At 31.3% G+C, this 24,350-nt stretch overlaps 1 protein-coding gene and 1 pseudogene across 9 annotated transcripts in view; both read left to right on the top strand.

The window, feature by feature from the left end:
* The window catches only part of LOC143236549 (ankyrin repeat and fibronectin type-III domain-containing protein 1-like), a 319,259-nt pseudogene that overhangs the window by 94,461 nt on the left and 200,448 nt on the right, over positions 1-24,350 (top strand). The window lies entirely within an intron of this gene.
* LOC143237294 (radical S-adenosyl methionine domain-containing protein 1, mitochondrial-like) lies at positions 352-24,350 on the top strand. 8 transcript variants are annotated; one of them, XM_076476373.1, is made up of 14 exons: positions 352-1,185; positions 2,142-2,194; positions 2,683-2,789; positions 5,532-5,664; positions 5,852-5,897; positions 6,857-7,024; positions 8,293-8,385; positions 9,980-10,030; positions 10,181-10,234; positions 11,016-11,079; positions 15,250-15,397; positions 17,480-17,534; positions 18,201-18,304; positions 24,093-24,350. In XM_076476373.1, the coding sequence occupies exons 1-14, from the start codon at positions 1,018-1,020 to the stop codon at positions 24,190-24,192; spliced, it is 1,344 nt and encodes a 447-aa protein (XP_076332488.1). In that variant the 5' UTR covers positions 352-1,017; the 3' UTR covers positions 24,193-24,350. The 8 variants fall into 8 exon arrangements, 4 of the variants coding, with proteins under 4 accessions (XP_076332488.1, XP_076332489.1, XP_076332491.1 ...); XM_076476374.1 differs by lacking the exon at positions 24,093-24,350 and adding an exon at positions 23,442-24,085; XM_076476376.1 differs by lacking the exon at positions 24,093-24,350 and adding an exon at positions 23,257-23,422.

The following is a 24,350-nucleotide window of genomic DNA, read 5'->3' as shown; positions in this document are numbered from 1 at the left end:
TAGATACATTTGTGATAAACAGGAATGACCATTTTTAAAAACAAGGAAAACAAACAAACATAACCTAAGGATGCAGTTAATGAGTTATGAATCTTCGTCGAGAGATTATAATTCTCCAGTATCTGTGATAACGTGTCATATCATTCTAGGATAAATTGGAAAGTTGTAAAAGTGAAAATTTGCATTTAGGTGTGAATAAAAGCCTCCTGGTAAAACAACGATAAGCCTATGAATTTACAACGCTAAAAAATCAAGGGTTCAATTCCCATCGCTTGATACAACAAATAATAAGATAGCCCACAGTGAAAACGCACACCCTAAATTTAAAAACATATAGCGCCCTCTATACCTTAGTGGCAATGTGGATGTAAAATTAACGGTTATGAACTCGTAAATCTTCGTAGAATTTTATGCTAATCAGTTAGTAATTGTTATACTATAGCAATATTTTAGTTATAAGATGAACATTAATTAATATTTTCCCATTTCAATTCAAATTAATTAGAAAATTTGATATGAGTTAGCGTTTTAAAAAACCAGAATTAGGAAAACATACGATGTTGTTAGTATTATTAACTTTAATTATATAGTATTATTAGTTACTGTTTATACAAATATTTCATATCTAATTACAAAAATAAGTTTGAACGATGTTACTACTAAATACTACTGTTACTAGGTGTACAAAATGTACCGTTTACGATCAAGCAGGTGGAAAAAAAATAGTTCAGTTTACTCAACAGCTTTCTGCCCTTGTACAATAGTAAACAATTCTATCTTGAAGTTTTTACAGCAAATCCTGAAAAAAATTAAATTCCTCATATTTTCTACTGATTGATGCATTAAAACATTTGAATAGTAAATTTGAAATTTATTTTTTGTAAATAATTTTGAATACCTTGTTTAGCAATGTAGTTACTGTTTGTTTTAGTGTATATGTGTAATAATTAATATTACTTAATCATATGTCTTGATGCTTAACTGACAAATTAGAATTAGACTGAAGAAATCAAATACATGTTGAAGGTGAGGCTTTGTTCTTATTACACACCAGCACTGAGAAATAACTTTAAATGCTTACTGAAGTGTATGTGTAGTAATGTTAGCAAGCAGTGGGAAGAGACACAGTGCTTTAGTGAAAGGTCAACTATTGGCTGGCTTGAAAAGGCAGCTCTTTACATCCACGTAAGTATTTTAATAAGAAGTTTTTGGAAAATACTTAAGAGATAAAATAGTGATTCTAAAGGTAATCATTAAAGGAAAGTAATTTTTGTGTTATCAAACAATGTAGAGAAATTTATTAGGTAAAGAATTGTGAGTGCAGTTATGATATGAGGAGTGAGTACTTGTGAAAGAATTGTATCATAATGAGTGAAAATAAGTAGAACAAAAGCTATGAATATAGGTATGATAGTAAAATAGAAATTGGAACTTTATATAAATATTACATTGTGCCATAACTTGCCAGTATTTAAAAATAGTGTTTTTGAAGTACCAAATCAAGTTAATAAAAAGAAAATTTAGAGCTAGAGATAATATATGTTATTATTTGTTATTGAATATGATTAAGTAGTATCTAAACTTATCAGATAATATATAAGGACATTCAGAAGAGTTAAAGGACATGGACTTTCAAAGCTGTTTTTTTTAATACAGATAACATTATAAGAAACTATATCCTTATACTGCTACCAATATCAGTAGCATTAAGTACTTAACAAAATACATTTGAAAGTGATACCAAATAAATGACAAAATTTGGATTAATCCACCTAGGAAACTTTCTATCTTCTATTTATGGCTACTACATCAATTTTAAATATAGGTTCAGCTTTTATCATTACATTGTAATAAAAAAAAATTATTTTATTTATTTTATTTTATTTAGATAAAATTATTTTGTCAGGAGTTATACAAAAGTAAAGAGAAGCAACATCCTTAGAGGCTTTTTTTCAGTGTTGAAAAAATCCTTTATTTGTAAAATAACTTAGAAAATTCAGATCTTTTCTAATACAAGTTTCTCTGTTGTAATGTGAATTTCAAAGAATAATATTTAAAGAGAGTTATTGTTGTATGTGTAAATAGAGATTAATATATAGATTATCTTTGTAATTATACCAATGTTGTTTTATTTCTTTCAGTGGCCATATTGTGAAAAACGATGTTCTTACTGTAATTTTAACAAGTACATCAGGTTTGTTTTCTCTGCAGTTTTAAAACTTTTATTTGTTGAACGTGTCATAAGCTTCAATGTTTAAGGTGGATTGAGGTATTAATGTAATGTTTGTATAGCAACTAATGACATATTATGAGTTTGACTTAGTCCCAAAGTAATGAAATAAACTATCTCAACAAAATAATTTTTTTAACTAGAAGTTTTAAAAGTTATTTTTCCAATAACTTGTTGTTATACAAAATATTCTGTGTATTTCTTAAATTCTTTTTCTGACTTTTTAAAGCTAGTATGACAGATATTGATAACAATGAATGTACAAGGTGAGATAAAACGTTGTTATAAACATGTAATAAGTACATGATTTTCTCTTGCTGTGAGCTTACTACATCTGTCTGTTCTTTTAATATCAATATCCTTAAAGGTAAACAATTTTCATCTCTTGGTTAATTACTTTGCTTGAACCTTTGTATCTTTCTCACTTATTTCTGTGTTTCTCTTATTTACAGTAACCAAGTGAATCATGATCGTATGTGTAAATGTTTAGTCCAGGAGACTACAACCCTTGTGAGACTTAGCGGTGTAAAGAATATTGAGACAATATTCTTTGGAGGAGGTAAACACTCTGAATAGTACGTTCACTAATTAGAAAGTAAACATATATCATGTACTAGGAGAAATGGTGTTGCACATATATTCTTTTCTGTGATTAGTAAATATACTTCTTGTGGAATTTTCTAAGTTAAACAAGTACTGTTTGAAACGTAGCAGGGCAGAGATATACTGAGCAATGTTCAGCATAACTGTATAGTTATTTGCACCAAATACAATGACAATGTCTGTATTACCACTGAGAGATGTTCAGCTTAACTGTATAGTTATTTACACCAAATACAATGACAATGTCTGTATTACCACTGAGAGATGTTCAGCTTAACTGTATAGTTATTTACACCAAATACAATGACAATGTCTGTATTACCACTGAGCAATGTTCAGTATAACTGTATAGTTATTTACACCAAATAGAATGGCAATGTCTGTATTACCACTGAGTGATGTTCAGCATCACTGTATAATTATTTACACCAAATAGAATGACAATGTCTGTATTACCACTGAGAGATGTTCAGCTTAACTGTATAGTTATTTACACCAAATACAATGACAATGTCTGTATTACCACTGTAAGTTTGATATGTTGTTGATGCCATCAGTTTCTATTCTTTTATTGGCAGCTGTGGTGAAGGGTAAAACTAAATCCCAATTTATATCATAAATACATGTAATGTGTTGCTTTTCATCTACTCTTCATTGGATTTCAAATTTAAACATTTCTGCTTGAGTGATTTTTGAAAAATCTAATGGTTAAAGATCTGGTGTTTGTTGAACTTAAAATGTTCATTTATTTGTTATTTTCTCTCTCAAAATTATCTGACTTTTTAATTTGAGTCAGTATACACCAGAGACAGGAAAAATTTGTAACTGTTTAAAGTTACACAGAAATAAAACATTAAAAAAGAAATCTAATGGAAACCATTCTGTGTCTTGCAATGTGTTTATTAATTATATAGTTACAACTATAATAACATTACCACTAAGTGATTCAGTTATTCAGTTTATATATGTAAAGATATATGTTTGGTATTAATGTCTCTTATGTATGTATGTGAAATTCTAAGCTACATTGCAAAGTGTGAGAATAATTTATTTCCATTAGATACTCGAATGAACCATGAACGTGCTTTAGATCCTGCAATGAACCATGAACATTCCATATTATGAACAAACTTGAACAAACAAATAATGGTGAGGTATAAAAACTTGTCAAGTTAAAAGTAACTCATTGTAGTATCTTTACACACAAACACATCAGGCTACTGATGGTAACAGTCATCATCAGTCACACTCGCGAGTTGTTCAGATGATCAGATATTATCATGTTATTTGATAACTTACATTGTTCATTACCATGGAGTAGGCAATATAAATAACACTTGCACTTCAACAGTAGACAACATAAATAACACTTGCACTTCAACAGTAGACAACATAAATAACACTTGCACTTCAACAGTAGACAACATAAATAACACCTGGACTTCAACAGTAGACAACATAAATAACACTTGTACTTTAACAGTAGACAACATAAATAACACTTGTACTTCAACAGTACACAACATAAATAACACCTGTACTTCAACAGTACACAACATAAATAACACTTGTACATCAACAGTAGACAACATAAATAACACTTGTACTTCAACAGTAGACAACATAAATAACACTTGTACTTCAACAGTAGACAACATAAATAACACTTGTACTTCAACAGCAGACAACATATATAACACTTGCACTTCAACAGTAGACAACATAAATAACACTTGTACTTCAACAGTAGACAACATAAATAACACTTGTACTTCAACAGTAGACAACATAAATAACACTTGTACTTCAACAGTAGACAACATAAATAACACTTGTACTTCAACAGTAGACAACATAAATAACACTTGTACTTCAACAGTAGACAACATAAATAACACTTGTACTTCAACAGTACACAACATAAATAACACCTGTACTTCAACAGTACACAACATAAATAGCACTTGTACTTCAACAGTAGACAACATAAATAACACTTGTACTTCAACAGTAGACAACATAAATAACACTTGTACTTCAACAGCAGACAACATAAATAACACTTGCACTTCAACAGTAGACAACATATATAACACTTGTACTTCAACAGTAGACAACATAAATAACACTTGTACTTCAACAGTACACAACATAAATAACACTTGTACATCAACAGTAGACAACATAAATAACACTTGTACTTCAACAGTAGACAACATAAATAACACTTGTACTTCAACAGTAGACAACATAAATAACACCTGTACTTCAACAGTAGACAACATAAATAACACCTGTACTTCATCTGTAGATGACATAAGTAAGACTTGTATTTCAACATTAGATGTCAATCATAACAATACAGACTTACTATGTAACATCTTGGGTAACAGAAATAACACAAATTTCAACTTTATTATTAGCAGGAACAACAACATGTCTACAACATCCATACTGATAAGAAAAACATCAGACAAAGGTAGCTCCTTATTTTTGTAAGAGAAATGAAAGTATCTTTGTCTATGTAAGTTTAAAGACTTTAATAACAGATGTAATTAGATTTTCCCATATTTGAGTTACTGTGATAATTAGCACAAATGTATACTTTTAGTAGTTACAACTTGAATAGAAGTTCATGAAGTCATGAAACTCATAATTGTCTTTGACAGTTTTTCTTCCACACAACCATTTATTTTAGGAACCCCAAGCCTTGCTCAGCCTCGCACAATAGAAAGTGTTATAAGTTGTGTGAGAGACTTAGTAGCTGTACCTCATGACACTGAAGTTACCTTAGAATGCAATCCCACAACATTGGAAGCACAAAGGCTGAGGTATGTTATTTATTATTTGTAAGTGAATTCTTATGGTTAATTTAGATTGTTCTCAGTATAAACTATTTCTCTATTGTGTTTTGTGTGTGTATTTTTTAATATTCTATTGTATCTAAAATACGACTCTTACAAGCTTGTGTGTTTCACGGACTATTTAAATACAAATATATCTATTTATGTTTCTCAGGGAATTTAAGCTAGCTGGAATAAACAGGGTTTCTGTTGGAGTTCAGGTAAGTGCTATACAATAATTGTTTTATGAATAATAGGTACAGTTATTTTCAGTAGAGTGAATTTCAACTTTTTTTTAGGTATATAAACTAAATTAAATGCATTTATTTTTCAACGTGTACTAAAGATAACTGTTTATAAAGTTTGTGAAATAATAGAATATATTATTTAAGATGTTTTGAAGTCAGTAAATAAATTAGTTTTTAATTGTGGGTTGTAGTCCTAACATTCAAAACTATTGATTTCCTTTTATTTAGTTCACTAGCAGTTTATTGTATGTATATTTTGAACAGTTTAATATATTTCCTTTAGTACTTATTATGAAGAATTAACTGAAATATTGGGTGAGATTATTTACTTTGAAACATAAAGGACCCAAGTGGTAATTAGTGTGATTAATTTTCATTTTATATTATGTTTTTTTGGGTAACACGTACATTGTTAGAGGTCCTCTAACTAAGGCATGGACTCATAAATATTAGATGCATAAATTATGTAGAAAGTGGAATCTACCAGGTTCCACCTGTAATTCTAGAATGAAGTTGTTCCTAAAGTGTGTTAAGTAGCTGATGGAATCTACCAGGTTCCACCTGTAATTCTAGAATGAAGTTGTTCCTAAAGTGTGTTAAGTAGCTGATGGAATCTACCAGGTTCCACCTTTAATTCTAGAATGAAGTTGTTCCTAAAGTGTGTTAAGTAGCTGATGGAATCTACCAGGTTCCACCTTTAATTCTAGAATGAAGTTGTTCCTAAAGTGTGTTAAGTAGCTGATGGAATCTACCAGGTTCCACCTGTAATTCTAGAATGAAGTTGTTCCTAAAGTGTGTTAAGTAGCTGATGGAATCTACCAGGTTCCACCTTTAATTCTAGAATGAAGTTGATCCTTGCAATATGACAGATGCTCATTAAACATTTATTATCTGAAGTTTAGTTTTTGTTGCATTTTTCTACCTATTTACAGGCCTTGAATGATAGAGATTTACTGCTGTTAGGTAGAAACCATTCAGTCAAAGAAGCTTTAAGAGTTATTGATGAAGCAAAAAATATTTATAGTGGAAATACTTCGATTGATATTATCTTTGGACGTCCTTACCAAACTCAGTATGCATGGCAAGATGAACTTAAAAAGGTAGGTGCTTGTGTTTTTACTGTTAAAAAAGAGGGTTATTAAATAATGTTTTCTGTTAATGTAGGGAGTAAACTATTAATTTCTATGCAACTAAAGTCAGCCAGCTGAAACTTTATTGTATTTTTCCATTTTAGAATAATCTTTTGTAAGTAATTTTAAAGAAGCATTGATGTTTTTACTGAATTTAAAATGTTGATAAACTGCATCTATCTGGAGTGTAAGAAAAGATGACTTTCAGTTGTCGTGCTGACTTGTCACTGCTTGAGCAAGATAAAACATTATCCAATTTTATATGCTAAGCCTACAAAAATAACATCAGATGTCACCCAGTGTTCAAGCCAACTTTACTGAACAAAATACTCAGTGACATTACACTGACACTGACCCAAACATTGGGTGACGTTACACTAACAATTACCCAAACACTGAGTGATGTTACACTAACAGTTACCCAAACACTTAGTGATGTTATACTGACACTGACCCAAACACTGGGTGATGTTATACTGACACTGACCCAAACACTGGGTGATGTTATACTGACACTGACCCAAACACTGGGTGATGTTATACTGACACTGACCCAAACACTGGGTGATGTTATACTGACACTGACCCAAACACTGGGTGATGTTATACTGACACTGACCCAAACACTGGGTAATGTTATACTGACACTGACCCAAACACTGGGTGATGTTATACTGACACTGACCCAAACACTGGGTGATGTTATACTGACACTGACCCAAACACTGGGTGATGTTATACTGACACTGACCCAAACACTGGATGATGTTATACTGACACTGACCCAAACACTGGATGATGTTATACTGACACTGACCCAAACACTGGGTGATGTTATACTGACACTGACCCAAACACTGGGTGATGTTATACTGACACTGACCCAAACACTGGGTGATGTTATACTGACACTGACCCAAACACTGGGTGATGTTATACTGACACTGACCCAAACACTGGGTGATGTTATACTGACATTGACCCAAACACTGGGTGACAGAATACTGATACTTATATAAACACTGGTTGCCGTTATACTGTTACTGATCTTAACACTGGTGACGTTATATTGATACTAACCCGAATGCTACATGACACATTATTGACAGTGACCCAAACACTGGGTGACACTATGCTGGCAATCATACTTGTAGAATATTTTTGTAAATGTCTATAATTTTGGTCCTTGAAGTATTGTTAGAGTTTGTTTGTTAAAGATTTGGTTTTGTCTATTTTAGTTATTGGATATTTGTGATGACCATGTTTCACTCTACCAGCTAACTTTAGAAAGAGGAACATCCTTGTTTAAACTTGTCCATTGTGGAAAACTAGTAAGTTGTGGTTTTAAAAAGAGTTGTGTTTTTAATACTGAAGATTTAAATTTATCATCAGAAAACATAAACCAAATATAAAAGTAAGATAAGTATAAGTATTACTCAGAAATTGTTTAAAAGTAACTTTTCAACAAAAGGAACTACTTATGTAGTTTACAACTGAAACGTAAATTGTTTAAAAGTAACTTCTCAACAAAATGAACTACTTACGTAGTTTACAACTAAAACGTAATTTGCCAACGAATACAGTTCATTTAACATACTGATGTTAAGAGTGTGGAATGTAATAAAACAAAAACATAATTATTTGATTGTATTAATTCATCAGTTGGGTACCTTCACAATTAGCAGTCTTTTTAGATATAATCTCTTGATGTCAGGCCAACATAGGAATTGCACATGAACATTTTGATGTACTGTAAATGTCATCATTTAGTATTTTACTTAATTCTGTATAAACTTCAGTGAGACTTGACTACTGTTTTTGATGTGAAACTAAAAATATAAAATCCAGATGGGTGACAAATGTAACTATAAAAAACTTTTTTTGGTATTGTTTATTAGTTCTAGTAGTTACTAGGTCAAGATGATGGTTTTGTCATATTTGATGACAGGATAGCTTCTTTTGGATAGGACTAAGGTCATGTTTGATAAAGCGATAGCTTCTTTTGGATTGGACTAAAGTCATGTTTGATGAAGAGATATCTTCTACTGGATAGGACTAAGGTCATGTTTGATGAAGAGATATCTTCTACTGGATAGAACTAAGGTCATGTTTGATGAAGAGATATCTTCTACTGAATAGGACTAAGGTCATGTTTGATGAAGAGATATCTTCTACTGAATAGGACTAAGGTCAAGTTTGATGAAGATATCTTCTACTGGATAGGACTAAGGTCATGTTTGATGAAGAGGTATCTTCTACTGGATAGGACTAAGGTCATGTTTGATGAAGAGATATCTTCTACTGGATAGGACTAAGGTCATGTTTGGTGAAGATATCTTCTACTGGATAGGACTAAGGTTATGTTTGATGAAGAGATATCTTCTACTGGATAGGACTAAGGTCATGCTTGATGAAGATGTATCTTCTACTGGATAGGACTGAGGTCATGCTTGATGAAAAGATATCTTTTATCATTTGTTCATCTTCCAGCTCTGTTTCATTTGAGTTTGTAATCGAGAAATTCTATTGTTTTGTTTTTGAGAGGTACAGTTCTTATTATATGAGTATGTGTTATAAACACTCCTTTAAAAATAAAAATGTATTGAAATGAAATTAATAGAGCTACTGGCCAGATGTATACATATATAGATCATTAATATAGCTCAATTTGGAAAAGTATTTTATTAAAATTTTTTCTGCAAGTGAATTACATAAAACTACAAGGCTCATTTTGTATTTATGTTAACTCTGTCTCAACCATCTTGACTTTATTTTTGCTATAAAATAATAAAAGTAAAAAATGAGCTAATGTTTGATTAGTTGTGCACCTTCCAGATTTATATTATAGATTACATGTTTTTGTGTTGTTTATATTACCAAATATAATGACTAAACAATTCAGTGAAGTATATTTTGATTTATTAGAGCATGCCTACTGATGCAGAAGTGACAGATTTTTATGAAGTAGCAGTATCGGTAAGAATAGTTTTGTATAAGATTTAAACTTTTATAGTAATAATTAAATTATTATTTGGTGTATGCCATTTTTTTTTTGTTTTCTGCAAAACATTACATAATTGATTTTTGTTTGTATTTATTGGTAACGGGTATTTTTTTTTACTGTAGATGTTAACTGATGCAGGCTTCCAGAGGTATGAGGTGTCCAATTTTGCAAGAAACGTAAGTTTTGAACATCAATACATTTGAAGTAATACAACTTCATATTTTTTATTTACTATTTGTGTAAATAATTCCACAAGATTTAACTAGTAGAATTATTATGTTAATCCGATCTTTAACCCTCAACAGTATATCTTGTGGGTCTCAGGAACTAGCAGGTCTTCAGTCCGGCATCACTCCTGTATCCTGTTTTCTTACATTAATTATTAGTTTTAATTATTGGATATGTACCAAGAAACAATACAATATTTTTAAGAGATAATCAGAATTTTTCTGTAACCGTTTTTGAATTACACATGTTGACATGTTTAAGTTCAACTTTTTTAGTAAGCGTTTATCAAACAGAAAAATATGGTGTTACTTTCTTTATGTATCATAAATATCCAACTTGACGGATGATAGGAACAAATACCTTTTAGTATAGGAATAAAGTATGATTGGTAAACTAGGAATGTAAGTTCTTAGGTTAACTCTTGAAGCTTAAAGAATAACTTAAACATTAAACCATATTGATGTTTAACATTTTGTGATCCACATTATGTAGGTGTTTAATAGTATTCAGGTTTTATATTAAATGGACTATATTTCATGTTATCTAAGTGTTTAGCATACACATCTCAGTAGTTAACGATATCTAATGTACTCAATGTTTTATTTTTTAAGTACGTAAATGATTAATATTCTGTTTTTGTATCATCTGTGTGTTTAGTGTTTCATATTATCTAACGTTTTGTGTTTTACATCACTTAGATGTATAATATTTCACATTTTCAAATTCTAGGGAGCAGAAAGTATTCATAACAACAGTTACTGGAATGGAACACAGTATATTGGTATTGGTCCAGGTATACAGTAAAATTCATTTACAATAAACAGATGTGGGTATTATGTAAAGTTGAGTAACTTTGTGGTAGCAAAAAAAGTATGTATGAACAACAATATTGTATGAAAAGTTTGAATCTGAAATGTAACAGTAGAGACTCACTTATTTATGTCTGTTTTTATGGCATGATTATGTTTGCTATTTTTTGTAAATGTGAATAATTTCTTGAGTGTCAACAGGAAGCTTTTAAACTTCATTGAGGTTCATTATGTAAGGCAATATTTAGACTTTCATGGAGGTTGAATGTCTTTGGCATGCTCAGAAACTTTGTGAAGGCCATGTGTTCACAGTATTGTTTAAAACTTCAGAGAGATTAAGTTACCACAGCAACCTTTACAATTTTGTGAAGTTTAATTGTATTTGCCATTTGTTCAGAGTTTTCACATTACCCCAAAGATGTTAGTAGTAACTATCTTTGCTTGTGAGAAATGTGGTTTGATTAGAGCTGTTATTTAAAAGTTTAACCCTGTGAAAGAGACTTTAGTGTCTCTGTAAATAAGATTCTAAATTGATTTTGTAAATGTCTTTATAAAACCAACTTTTCTTTTTAAATGGACCAATCTTCAATGGTTTACTTTATGCATTCTTCAGGGAAGTAGGAAACAAACTGTGAGTGTTCATACTTCAGTTGGTTTAAGTAACAAATTATAGTCAGTTGTGTGGCATGCATTTTACATTATAAATTGTAAAGTTTCTTGTGGATATACTTGTACTGTTGAAAATATAATTTGTTTTCTGTAGCAAAAAAGTGAGATGGTAAAATCAGTTAGTTCTTTTGACCTGTAGAAGACAATGTACACAGTTGTGTGTTGTAATGATATTTTGGTCACTACAGTAACTACGGGTGTACAATTCTTTGTTCAAATATAATAAACATTCAAAACATATTTATATGTGAATTAATTTCTTTTCTTACATTTGACATTTGAAATGTGTTAATTTATTTTGGAAGAAATAGTTAAATAAACTAGCTTTGTGGGCTTCTATAAAATGTGAAAAGTATTTGTAGAATTATTATGAGTTTGCACATATATCTGGAAGAGTCTGTCTGAACCAGTAAGATATTATTTAACATTTTAATACATAAGAAAGATGTATCAATTTGGTAGTTGTTGTTCATATAACGACTACCCAATTAATGTATCTTTTTGTTGAAAATACATTGTCATTTGGTCCATTAACCATTTGGTTATAAGTCATTTATAAAACTGTTGTATGGTTAGTACATTACACACTGCTTTTCATGTTATATTTAAAAAAATCTGTTTGCTTTGATCTAAATAAAAGCTTTTAATTTGATAAATTTAAATTACACTCACTAATACTTATCTTTGTTTACAAAATGAAAATAATATTCTTTGCTACTGACTTTAATAAAATGGAATGCTTTACATGCCGAAGTGGTAATAGTTTTTACTGTAACGTACACATATTAACCGTGACAAAACTCAATTCTAAAATTTGTTTATTTTAAACTATTCTTGGGTAATATTTTGTTGAACTAAGTGAAGTATTCTACACTTGAGTGCCATAAATACTTGTTGTAGCTGAAATGTTGCAGGAGTATATATACAATAAAACTCATATAAATAAATACCTAAATCTTTAAAAATATTCATTTGTTTTGATCTCATACAGAAATCCTGTATACAAATGTTTCATTCAAATAAAAGAATTTTATTAATTGTAAAAGTAAATATATTTCCATAAAGTAGAAAGTATGGTTGTGGCCACTTTGAGCATAGTTTGGTATAAATGTTCTACATTTGTCATAACTGGTATACTGTAACTGTTTGATATTACAGTTTTATTTATGCTGTAACTGTTGGACATATGCTTTTGTTTCGGCTGTAACTGGTATACTGTAACTGTTTGATATTACAGTTTTACTTATGCTGTAACTGTTGGACATATGCTTTTGTATCGGCTGTAACTGGTATACTGTAACTGTTTGATATTACAGTTTTATTTATGCTGTAACTGTTGGACAAATGCTTTTGTTTCGGCTGTAACTGGTATACTGTAACTGTTTGATATTACTGTTTTATTTATGCTGTAACTGTTGGACATATGCTTTTGTTTCGGCTGTAACTGGTATACTGTAACTGTTTGATATTACAGTTTTACTTATGCTGTAACTGTTTGATATTACAGTTTTACTTATGCTGTAACTGTTGGACATATGCTTTTGTTTCGGCTGTAACTGGTATACTGTAACTGTTTGATATTACAGTTTTATTTATGCTGTAACTGTTGGACATATGCTTTTGTTTCGGCTGTAACTGGTATACTGTAACTGTTTGATATTACAGTTTTATTTATGCTGTAACTGTTAGACATATGCTTTTGTTTCGGCTGTAACTGGTATACTGTAACTGTTTGATATTGCAGTTTTATTTTTGCCAGTACCAGACACATGTAGAATGTGTTTTTTAACTCTGACTTTAGAGAAAGATTTTTTTTTTCATCTGTATAATTAACAGAAAGTTATTAATCACCAAATATCTTTCTTTATAATCTTGAGTATCAAAAGTAATGAAGGTAGAGTTTATTGAGTGTGTACATGAATGTCTAATTGTAAGTATAATATCAAGAGACGTTGTAGTGTGCCATGCAGCCAAAACAACCTGCTGGACATAGTGGTAATAGTTTACCAATTTTTCACTTTATTTAGTTAGGACTGTGGTAATCCAAACTATCACGTATTTTCAGTGTATGTGCTTTACTAAACACTTACTTCATATACCAGACTTCAAACTAATTAATTAAGAAATATGCAAGACATAAAATTTAAAATTTTGTTAAATATTCTATTTCTTTCTTCACACAAAAAATATGAATTTTTTTAACATAGAAAAACATACTTCATAAATAGTGTTGAATATGGTACACTGATAGATCTTTACAACCAACAGGTACAGATTTGGTCTAAATGTGATCTATATGTGCATAGTTATTCAACAAAACACTCAATTTTGACTAAAATCTTTGCTTACGTCAATGTAAAAGTCACATGAGCTATTAGTTTAACATTTTTGCTACAGTTTCACCTAAGAGTAAATGTGCACCAGTTTTAGCTTTTTATCATCTGAATTAAATACAGTTGGCATAGTGTAGGGAAACTATAGGATGAAAGGACTTGCAGATAAATAAGTATTAGTTAGGTCGAACAAACTAGATAAGCAGTTTCCAGCTTAAGTTTTCAAAAGAATCATACCAGTTAGATAGTTATTGTTGATTATTAATTACCAACTTTTTGAACAAAAAATTTGCTAATTTTTATGTAATTTTACCTAATTGCAGAGCATTTACTGTCACATGGTATTAACTTAAGCAACTAGCATAATTAATAATGTTTGGTACAATTGTACCAAGTGCTTGCAGATGATAACAAGAAACTGTTAATCCAAATTCCATGGTTTTACTATAAAGAAAGTTATTAACAGTGTCTCAGAGATGAAGAAAATACCATATATTTTAAAGAATCAGAAGGATCCGTCCTGAATGGTAAGATTGCAATCCTAGAGCTAATGCTGGTTACTACTGAGTGTCACTTGCTTACTTGCTGTAGTTGATAAGTATTGACAAAAAGTCACGATAGCTAATCGTAAACACCTTGAGTGTAAAAAGAATGTGTGACCAAACAGAAAAAGGATTGAGTGTGTGACTTAAAGGAATGAAATCAAAATTTGTAGTCAAACTAGTAGCTTCTCTTGTAGCACTAATAAAGACTTAATAGCAACTATTCATTCTCTAGTTAGTTTGGCTACATATCTTAATTTACCATCGACACGCCTCAAGCTCAACAACATATGTGATCTAATTAACTAAGGAATGAATACTATATGTGTAGCTACCAATTTGTCTCTCAATTTTGATTTCATTCTTTTAATCACATGGAACGTTTTTTGCCTGCATCTTTTTATTCAGCATAAAGTGTTTTCAACTGGATATGACAATAATGAAAGTGGAAGTGCACACTCTGAATGAAGGTTAGTTTCAGCTTAAAGTATTAAGTGCAGCAGGTGAAATCCTTGTTGAGTTTATTAAAAAGGAAAGTATTGTTTCAACAACATATTTTGTGACCTTTCTTTGTGAGCCAAGGTACCTTCTATTTTATTTTCACCAACAGGAGCTCATGGACGTTTTGTGCCACAGCAGACGGCATCTCACAGTCGAGAAGCACGGATTCAGACTTTAGAGCCAGATGTGTGGATGAAAGAAGTGGAAAGATATGGACATGGAACTAGAAAAATTGTAGTTCAGTCCCATTTAGACATGTGAGTGGAGAGGTATTAGTCAAGTTCACAAAGAAACGTTTTGTTTCTATTCTGAGGTTTCTAGTTCACAAAAAACGGGTAAACTGTTCATATAAAATGTATGTAAATATGAATGACAAAATTGTTGATAATGGAGATTTAATGCAAAAAATTTGCATGTAAAACAAATTTCATTGTCAGTAATTGAAAAAAATTATATTTAATTCCAACTATAAGACCATGTTAATTTCATGTTTCTCAACTTTAAAGGTTTTTTAAAAGCACTTTTTCTTTAAATTATCAAGTAAATTATCTCTCTAGTTAATTTCAACTGAATTAATTGTTCTCTTTAGTTCATTTGAACTGAATTAAACGTTCTCTTTAGTTCGTTTGAACTGAATTAAACGTTCTCTTTAGTTCGTTTGAACTGAATTAAACGTTCTCTTTAGTTCGTTTGAACTGAATTAAACGTTCTCTTTAGTTCGTTTGAACTGAATTAAACGTTCTCTTTAGTTCGTTTGAACTGAATTAAATGTTCTCTTTAGTTAATTTGAACTGAATTAAACGTTCTCTTTAGTTCGTTTGAACTGAATTAAGTATTCTATTTAGTTTGTTTGAACTGAATTAAACATTCTCTTTAGTTCGTTTGAACTGAATTAATTGTTCTCTTTAATTCATTTGAACTGAATTCAACATTCTCTTTACTTCATTTGAACTGAATTAAACGTTTTCTTTAGTTTGTTTAAACTGAATTAAACGTTCTCTTTAGTTTGTTTGAACTGAATTAAACGTTCTCTTTAGTTTGTTTGAACTGAATTAAACGTTCTCTTTAGTTTGTTTGAACTGAATTAAACGTTCTCTTTAGTTTGTTTGAACTGAATTAAACGTTCTCTTTAGTTCATTTGAACTGAATTAAACGTTCTCTTTAGTTCATTTGAACTGAATTAAACGTTCTCCTTAGTTCATTTGAACTGAATTAAACGTTCTCTTTACTTCATTTGAACTGAATTAATTGCCCTCTTTAATTCATTTGAACTGAATTAAACGTTCTCTTTAGTTCATTTGAACTAAATTAAACGTTCTCTTTAATTCATTTGAACTGAATTCAACGTTCTCTTTAGTTAATTTGAACTAAATTAATTGCCCTCTTCAATTCATTTGAACTGAATTAATTGTTTTCTTTAGTTCATTTGAACTGGATTTATTGTTCTCTTACATTAATTTGACTGCATTTATTGTTCTTTTTAGTTTAATTTAAACTGCATTAATTGTTGTTTTTAGTTAATTTGAGGATGCATTTTAACCATATTCTTTTTTGTTCAATTGAGGCTTTAACTGCCTTGTTGTAAATCTGACATAACAGTTGTAAACAATTAAGCTGCTTCTAAGATTGGTGGAATATCTGTGATCAGTGATAAGTTGAAGACATTTCATTTTAATGAATTGTACATTTGAAAAGGAGGTTGTCATAATACTGGAGAGATTTAAAATAGTTCAATTTATTGTGATGTTAGCCCTCTAGTGCCTACTTGCAAGTCTGTGTGCATGTAACAGTAAAAATATTATATTTTTGATACCTGTAGTGGAGAAAGCTCAGAAAGCCCATTGTGTAACTTTGTGCTTAACAACACACCAACCATTACTGAACCTTTTCTTTAATTGTGTTTAGATGATGGAATTGTATATCATTTGAATAAATTCAGGTTTATTTTTAATTGTAAAAATAGTCTTTGAAATGCAACAAAGTATACATGTGCCAATCTTTTTTTTACAAAAGTAATTGTTTATTCCTCTTGAAACAGTATGAATAAAGTGCAATTTGTTTTGTTTTTCAAAATACAATATAATTTATTGTGACACTTTTCTGTTTTTTATTAGTCCCCAGTATTTATTGCATAATTATTTCAGCTGTAATTAAATGTAAGTAGATTAAACATTTATTAAGCATGTTCAGACAAGACATTTGTTTTTTTTAATATAATACATTTTACCTTCACATACACAATTTGCATTTTTCTATTTTTGTTTGTGGTAAGACTTTTCTAAAAGTGACGTAGAAGTATTACAAATAATTTAACTGAAATATCAAGTGTACTTGTTCAGGTTAGAAGAATATTTACTGACTGGAGTAAGAACTGCCAGAGGGATAAATAATGAGGTGAGTAATGTTGGGGGTAGGTCAGTGTCTGACCAATGAAGAGCTAGGTAATAAGTAATGAGGTCATCTGAGGTTAATGTTTTCAACAGCTGAAATAGAGTTTTGTATCGCGAGTAATTAATTAAAGTAACAACACAGTATCAAGTTTTGTATACTGAATATTGAAGGTAAAATAAGTTTGAGGAACCAGTTTCAGTATCAAGGCCAGACACCAGTTCAACAGTTGACAACAACATTGAAAAAACTTTTTTTCAACAGAGGGAAGCAAACTTGGAAATTTATTTGGAAAACAAAACCAGTAATACTTAAAAAGTACATATTTATTTGCACAGTGTTAATAAAAGCTTAACAAAAGACTTGTTGTGTCCTAGGTTTAATTATAAGCACAAAGCTTGAAAACATTGAAAATATGTTGAATAAATATTAACTTGAAAGACTTTCATTTCATGTGTATTTGTGCTATTGAAAAGCAATATTTTTCTTGTAATAACATGAGAGGAAATGTAATTACAGTAATTTATATAGAGATACTTACTAAGAATGTCGAGCACACTGAGAGGTTCTATTACATGAAAATTAAAATTATTACGTAAATACCAAACTTTATGCAGTAATAATTGTATATATTAAAATGATAACTGAACCATTTATTTAAATATTGTCCAGCAATGGTGTATATTTTCTGGTGGAGCCAGTCTCACAGACGTGCTAAGTCACTCAGTGCCACTGAAGGAACACATGAGAAACAAGCTGTTACAGTTTGATGGAAGGTGCGTATGTTTAGTTTTGGTTTCTGACAAATTCACAATAATTCATTATGAATTCTGTTTGCTGCTACAAGTTATAAATATTTTTTTCTATCCTATGTTTCATGAAAAGTTCTATAGATGTACTTACTTTTCTTTACCTAATAATGATATAAATTACTGTTCAATCCATTACTAAATTTATAACCTTAATAAATTAAGTTTACATCACTCTGTTCAAAACAACTGTGCCGTTTCAATTAAGTTTACATCACTCTGTTCAAAACAACTGTGCCGTTTCAATTAAGTTTACATCACTCTGTTCAAAACAACAGTGCTGTTTCAATTAAGTTTACATCACTCTATTCAAAACAATGGTGCCATTTGAATTGAGCTTACATCACTCTGTTCAAAACAATGGTGCCGTTTGAATTGAGCTTACATCACTCTGTTCAAAACAATGGTGCCGTTTCAATTAAGTTTACATCACTCTGTTCAAAACAATGGTGCTGTTTCAATTAAGTTTACATCACTCTGTTCAAAACAATGGTGCCGTTTCAATTAAGTTTACATCACTCTGTTCAAAACAGTGGTGCCGTTTCAATTAAGTTTACATCACTCTGTTCAAAACAACAGTGCTGTTTCAATTAAGTTTACATCACTCTATTCAAAACAATGGTGCCGTTTGAATTGAGCTTACATCACTCTGTTCAAAACAATGGTGCCGTTTGAATTGAGCTTACATCACTCTGTTCAAAACAATGGTGCCGTTTGAATTGAGCTTACATCACTCTGTTCAAAACAATGGTGCCGTTTCAATTAAGTTTACATCACTCTGTTCAAAACAACAGTGCTGTTTCAATTAAGTTTACATCACTCTATTCAAAACAATGGTGCCGTTTGAATTGAGCTTACATCACTCTGTTCAAAACAATGGTGCCGTTTGAATTGAGCTTACATCACTCTGTTCAAAACAATGGTGCCGTTTCAATTAAGTTTACATCACTCTGTTCAAAACAACAGTGCTGTTTCAATTAAGTTTACATCACTCTATTCAAAACAATGGTGCCATTTGAATTGAGCTTACATCACTCTGTTCAAAACAATGGTGCCGTTTGAATTGAGCTTACATCACTCTGTTCAAAACAATGGTGCCGTTTCAATTGAGCTTACATCACTCTGTTCAAAACAATGGTGCCGTTTCAATTGAGCTTACATCACTCTGTTCAAAACAATGGTGCCGTTTCAATTGAGCTTACATCACTCTGTTCAAAACAATGGTGCCGTTTCAATTAAGTTTACATCACTCTGTTCAAAACAATGGTGCTGTTTCAATTAAGTTTACATCACTCTGTTCAAAACAATGGTGCCGTTTCAATTAAGTTTACATCACTCTGTTCAAAACAATGGTGCCGTTTCAGTTAAGTTTACATCACTCTGTTCAAAACAACGGTGCCGTTTCAATTAAGTTTACATCACTCTGTTCAAAACAACGGTGCCATTTCAATTAAGTTTACATCACTCTGTTCAAAACAATGGTGTCGTTTCAATTGAGTTGACATCACTCTGTTCAAAACAACGGTGCCAGTTCTAGTAACATTACCATTCCCAACTATAAATGTGTTTTGTTTTTTATTTTATTCAAATTTATATGAAAAGTAAAATTGTTATTTTGAATCATAGAAGTACTGCCTGTTGGTTTATTTTTGACAGTTTTGGCACATGATGTCTGATTTGTTGCTTTTGTTAATGTTTGTTACAAATTTAGTGTTTTAAAAGAATTACATAAACTTCCAAAGTAAATCTTGATATGTAACAGTTTTTGTCTTTTTTTGATATTTCTTAAATAAGTCTGCTGATCAAAACACGTTTCTGTTTTCGCTTCCTATTTTATGTTGTAACATGAGTATAGAAACTTGATACACTAGACATGGTTTTAGTTCAGATTGATAAGTGTCATTGTTTAACTGGTACAGTTCTTTGTCTCTCTGTAGAAACTTGATATACTAGACATGGTTTTAGTTCAGGTTGATAAGTGTCATCGTTTAACTGGTACAGTTCTTTGTCTCTCTGTAGAAACTTGATACACTTTAAATGCTAGACATATCATTGGCTCAATTTCATTGTTGTCATTCTTTAAAACAGTATAATGCTTCTCTGAGGGAAGTGACAAACATTTCAATATATTGTATTTAAAACACTTACACTAAAATTTTACATGATTAAATTATTTAGAATTATACTGTAACCCAAGTGGCATATCTTGGAGAGATGTACAGAATTATATTGTAATCTAAGTGGCATATCTTGTAGAGATGTACAGAATTATATTGTAACCTAAGTGGCATATCTTGTAGAGATGTACAGAATTATACTGTAACCTAAGTGCCATATCTTATAGAGATGTACAGAATTATACTGTAACCTAAGTGGCATATCTTGTAGAGATGTACAGAATTATACTGTAACCTAAGTGGCATATCTTGTAGAGATGTACAGAATTATATTGTAACCTAAGTGGCATATCTTGTAGAGATGTACAGAATTATACTGTAACCTAAGTGGCATATCTTGTAGAGATGTACAGAATTATACTGTAACCTAAGTGGCATATCTTGTAGAGATGTACAGAATTATACTGTAACCTAAGTGGCATATCTTGTAGAGATGTACAGAATTATACTGTAACCTAAGTGGCATATCTTGTAGAGATGTACAGAATTATACTGTAACCTAAGTGGCATATCTTGTAGAGATGTACAGAATTATACTGTAACCTAAGTGGCATATTTTGTAGAGATGTACAGAATTACACTGTAACATAAGTGGCATATCTTGTAGAGATGTACATAATTATACTGTAACCTAAGTGGCATATTTTGTAGAGATGTACAGAATTAGACTGTAACATAAGTGGCATATCTTGTAGAGATGTACATAATTATACTGTAACCTAAGTGGCATATTTTGTAGAGTTGTAACACTTTGTTGACTACCTAACGATTTGATATTCTGAGAGCATACTCTTTAATGCATTCATATAGCAGGCATCTAATGCATTGTGTATTGAGATTAAATACAGTTTTTATTGTAATTCTCCCTGATGCTGAAAGGTGGCTGGTGAACTAAAATATATCAAAAGTTCCATCCAAATCATTAAATCCTTTGTTGGTACTAAAGGTAGCTTGATCCTCTCTTCTTCTTGTTAATAAACTGTGCCACCAAATCATTTGTGATGACGAGAGACCCACCTGAAGTAAATATGTATTCTAAAGACGGCTGGTATGGGTATCAAAACTTTTATTAAAATAAAGTACAGAATAATAAATCGACCTTTTTAGGTCATCTTTGAATTTGCAGCTGACCATTGATGGGTATGTGTCTTAGGAACAAGAGGGTAAATGGGTACAAGATTGTATGAGGCATTGCAATTTGATGTTCGGTACAAAAATATTCAGGAAATGTAACCTTTACTAATATTAATTGGTCTTAGGTATTAGAAAGATATCAATTTGGTCTACTCTACTGAGCTGCCAGATATTGAAAAAGATCTTTGAATTCCTTCTGCTCTTACTATTATAACCAATGAAAAGCCCTGAATCTGTTCAATAGTTGAATTACACCATGTTTGCAAAATGTGAAACTTTATTTATGTTCAGTTTATTGTATTTTTAAAAGTATCGTTTTTGTTTGTATTGTTTTTGTGGTTGTTTTAAATTAATTTTATCAACAGATTTGAGGTGGATTGATATTACTAACCATTATCCTTTCATGAACTCCACTAATTTTATTCTGTCCCATTATAAACTGACCATGGAATTATGGAAATTGTTTCAAAAATGTATTTGTTTTCTTTCTATAAGAATCAGCTGTACGAGGGCTGTTAAAAAAATACGCGGACTGACGTCATAAAACAAAATGTACTTTATTTAGAAGTTACAGGTCTGGGACCCCTTCAAAGTACTCTCCTCCCCAACGCACACACTTATCCCAACGGTGTTTCCACTTGTTGAAACAGTCCTGGTACGCTTCTTTTGTAATGTCATCCAGCTCCTTCGTCGCATTTGTCTTAATCTCGGGAATCGTCTCAAATCTTCTTCCTTTCAAGGGTCTTTTGAGTTTGGGGAACAAGAAAAATCGCAAGGAGCAAGGTTAGGTGAGTAGGGGGGGTGGGGAAGAACAGTGATCGAGTGTTTGGCTAAAAACTCACGAGTTCTGAGGGCTGAATTTCGCAGCAACGCGGTACATCTACAATTTTTCGGTCAAAATCTCGTAACAAGATCCAACTGATATCCCACACTCTTCAGCAAGCTCCCTGACAGTCAGACGTCGATTTGCCCGCACCAGGGTGTTGATTTTGTCGACGTGTGGGTCGTCAGTTGACGTGGAAGGACGTCCAGGACGCTCATCATCTTCAATGGACTGTCGACCATCCTTAAAACGTTTATGCCACTTGAAACATGCCGTACGCTTCATAGCAACATCACCGTAAGCCGTGTTAAGCATAGCAAAAGTTTCAGTCGCAGATTTTCCAAGTTTAACACAAAATTTCACAGCAAGTCGTTGCTCCTTCAGGTCATTCATTCTGAAATCCGCCAAACGAAAAAATCGCACTTCACTTAAAACCGCGTAGCTAATACACAAATGAAGATATCTGCAATCAGGAAATGGCGTCGTAATCAGCTGATCTGTGCGAACCTAGCGACACCAAGCGAATTCCCCTGGACCCAACTGGAGCCGCGCAATTCAAACAGTCCACGTATTTTTTGAACAGCCCTCGTATGCTCAATAATGTTTACAGTTCTGTCTGTATTGAAGTTCTTTATTTGTTATTAAAGTAATGTAATGATAGAAACACATTGTAAGGTTTTTCCCATTTTTCTATAGGAATCTTAGAACGTCTGCTGCAGGAATGATAGCTGATAGTCTCATCCTAGACCTTCTTCCTATGTAAGGTTTTTCCCATTTTTCTATAGGAATCTTAGAACGTCTGCTGCAGGAATGATGGTAGCCGATAGTCTCACCCTAGACCTTCTTCCTATGTAAGGTTTTTCGCATTTTTCTATAGGAATCTTAGAACATCTGCTGCAGGAATGATGGTAGCCGATAGTCTCATCCTAGACCTTCTTCCTATGTAATGTTTTTTCCCATTTTTCTACAGGAATCTTAGAACGTCTGCTGCAGGAATGATGGTAGCCGATAGTCTCACCCTAGACCTTCTTCCTAGTCTCCAACAGCATTTTAGTAAATAATAGTCTCTTATTAGTACCTCCAGGTTAAATCATAACAAATAGTCAAATTGTGATCTCTCAGTCAGTTCAAGAACAATTGTAACGAGATGATCTTAAGATCACAGTTTGACGTCTCACGTGTTACAGCTAACTGTAATTGACTGTAACATTAATGTTTTTGAAGTTTTCTAGAGCATTGTATAACAGATAATATTCTTTAAGTAATAACTTCAAATATCTTAGTTTTATAATTTTATGAAATATATTTCTTAATCAGACTTTTTTATATAGATTTTTAACATTTCTTTTGAATTGTAATTAGTTTTATAAAGGTGTGCCATCTAGTGTCTAATAAGCATATGTAATTTGTAATAAATATACTATGGATTTTTCAGAACTAACTCTTTACAACAAGTAGTTTTATTACTAAATGTTCCCCTGAAAGTTGTCAAGAGGTTATTTCTGTGAAATTTATAAACATAAGAAATCTGTCTTTTACACAAACAGCTTCATTCTAAAATTAAATGATAACTTGATTATGTAATAGCTACTGATGTAATAATACACCATCCATCCTGCAGTGATACACCCTCAACAGAACAACCATCCTGCATTGATGTACCATTAACAAATCATCCATCTTTTAGTGATACACCATTAACAGGTCATCCAATAAAGTGATACATCCTTAACAGAACATCCACCCTACAGTGATACATTTTCAACAGGTCGTTCATCCAGCAATGGTACACCATCAATAAGTCATCTATCTTGCAGTGATACATTTTCAACACAACATAATCTTGAAACATAACTACCTTAAATTTCTTTTATTAGAA

Source organism: Tachypleus tridentatus, chromosome 13 (assembly GCF_004210375.1).
Source record: "Tachypleus tridentatus isolate NWPU-2018 chromosome 13, ASM421037v1, whole genome shotgun sequence".
Classification (NCBI taxonomy): Eukaryota; Metazoa; Arthropoda; class Merostomata; order Xiphosura; family Limulidae; genus Tachypleus; species Tachypleus tridentatus.
This window is presented reverse-complemented; position numbering and strand designations above follow the sequence as displayed.

What these genes read in the sequence shown, in the direction of transcription:
- LOC143237294 (XM_076476373.1), top strand. Translation starts at nt 1,018, where the DNA reads ATGTTGAAGGTGAGGCTTTGTTCTTATTACACACCAGCACTGAGAAAT. An exon ending in AATTTTAACAAGTACATCAG is followed by an intron (nt 2,195 to 2,682) that starts GTTTGTTTTCTC and finishes TCTTATTTACAG; the next exon opens with TAACCAAGTGAATCATGATC. An exon ending in TTTATGAAGTAGCAGTATCG is followed by an intron (nt 10,031 to 10,180) that starts GTAAGAATAGTT and finishes TTTTTACTGTAG; the next exon opens with ATGTTAACTGATGCAGGCTT.